At 45.3% G+C, this 2211-nt stretch overlaps 1 protein-coding gene across 1 annotated transcript; it reads left to right on the forward strand.

Annotated features, from left to right (window-relative positions):
* Positions 551–1564, forward strand: OXGR1 (oxoglutarate receptor 1). Its single transcript, XM_005687762.2, has one exon. It carries the CDS (start codon positions 551–553, stop codon positions 1562–1564), a length of 1014 nt encoding a protein of 337 aa, XP_005687819.2.

The raw sequence follows: 2211 nt of genomic DNA on the forward strand, positions 1-2211 counted from the left end.
CCTGGCTAAGTTGTTTTTCACAGCTACACGTGGGGTTTTCCACCCAAATCCTTCATTTTAATTCTTATGAAGTGAAGTGAAAGTCTCTCAGTCATGTCTGACTCTTTGCAATCCCATGAACAACACAGTCTGTGGAATTCTGCAGGCCAGAATACTGGAGTGGATAGCTGTTTCCTTCTCCAGGGGATTTTCTCAACCCAGGTTTTGAACCCAGGTCTTCTGCAATGCAGGTAGATTCTTGGCCAGCTGAGCCACCAGGGAAGCCCTTTTAATTCTCACAGCATTTAACTTTTATATCGTTGTTAGATGTCTTTAGTAACTTGCCTTAAAGTCATTTTCTTAGAAATTCAATTTCTTCTCTTTGGAGATTAAAGAGAAAGAAGTGGCCAATTGAGGCTGTTCAAGCAATTTTTGTTTAAAAGTGGATCATTGTTTTCATTACCCTACCATTAATGTTTTCTATTTTCCTTCATCAGCGAGTTACTTTCTCTCGGTCTGTATTGCCAAACTGAACTCTCTTTGTCTTCTTGCAAGATGAAAGGAGACAGCCATGAATGAGCCACTAGATGATTTTGCAAATGCCTCTGATTTTCCCGATTATGCAGCTGCTCTTGAAAATTGCACCAATGAAAAGATCCCACTCAAGACGCACTACCTCCCTGTTATTTATAGCATCATCTTCCTGGTGGGTTTTCCCGGAAATGTGATAGCCATCTCCACGTACATCTTCAAAATGCGGCCCTGGAGGAGCAGCACGGTCATCATGCTGAACCTGGCCTGTACCGACCTGCTGTATCTCACCAGCCTTCCCTTCCTGATTCACTACTACGCTGGCGGAGAACACTGGGTCTTCGGGGACTTCATGTGCAAGTTCATCCGCTTCGGCTTCCACTTCAACCTGTACAGCAGCATCCTCTTCCTCACCTGCTTCAGCATCTTCCGCTACTTTGTCATCATTCACCCCATGAGCTGCTTCTCCGTCCACAAAAAGCGATGGGCCGTGGTGGCCTGTGCGGTGGTGTGGATCGTGTCGCTGGTGGCCGTCTTACCCATGACCTTCCTGATCACAGCTACCACCAGCACCAATAGATCCGCCTGCCTTGACCTCACCAGCTCAGATGACCTCATGACCATCAAATGGTACAATCTAATTTTGACCGCCACCACTTTCTGCCTCCCCTTGGTGATAGTGACGCTCTGCTATACAATGATTATCTACACCCTAACGCAAGGACCTCAGACGCACAGCTGCCTGAAGCAGAAAGCACGCAGGCTCACCATTCTGCTGCTTCTCGTGTTTTATATATGCTTTTTGCCCTTCCATATCTTGAGGGTCATTCGGATCGAATCTCGCCTGCTTTCCATTAGCTGCTCCACTGAGCATCAGATCCATGAAGCATACATCGTTTCGAGACCGCTAGCTGCCCTGAACACCTTTGGTAACCTATTACTGTACGTGGTAGTCAGCAGCAACTTCCAGCAGGCCGTCTGCTCCATGGTAAGGTGCAGAGCAGGCGGGGACCTGGAGCAAGGAAAGAAAGTCAGTCAGTCAAACAACCCTTGAAACACCCCATGTGCTCAGCCAAATTGAAATGCTGATACTTTAATAATAACTTCTAAGAAGTCCAGACTGTCTCCCTCAGTGGAATTCTCAGTCAATATTGTGCACTCAGGTCATTATATCCCAAAGCCAGGGCGGGGCTGCTGTGAATTCTTTGCAATCTGTTTATTGAGATCTCCCCTTGGGTAGATAAAAGAGTGGGATACACACATATAAGTCAAGTATTCAGATGCCGAGTTGGAACCATGGGAACTCAGGGCCCTCTGGGAGGACATCTAGTCTCACCAGCTTTATATATATATACATATATATATATATATATATAATTACATACACACACATATTTGCACATTATTGTTGATATTGTTTAGTTGCTAAGTCATATTCGACTCTTCTGCAACCCCACGAACTCCCACCAGGCTCCTCTGTCCGTGGGATTTCCCAGGCAAGAATACTGGAGTGGGTTGCCATTTCCTTCTCCAGGGGATCTTCCCAACCCAGGGATCAAACCTGCATCTCCTGCTTTGGCAGGCAAATTTTTTTTACCACTGAGCCACTAGTATATATATATATATATATATATAAATTGAAGTTTACCTACTTGCTATAGATTTAAGGCCATGAAAAGAGAAAGCCAGTCTTCTCACTTA

This window comes from Capra hircus, chromosome 12, assembly GCF_001704415.2.
Source record: "Capra hircus breed San Clemente chromosome 12, ASM170441v1, whole genome shotgun sequence".
Taxonomy (NCBI): domain Eukaryota; kingdom Metazoa; phylum Chordata; class Mammalia; order Artiodactyla; family Bovidae; genus Capra; species Capra hircus.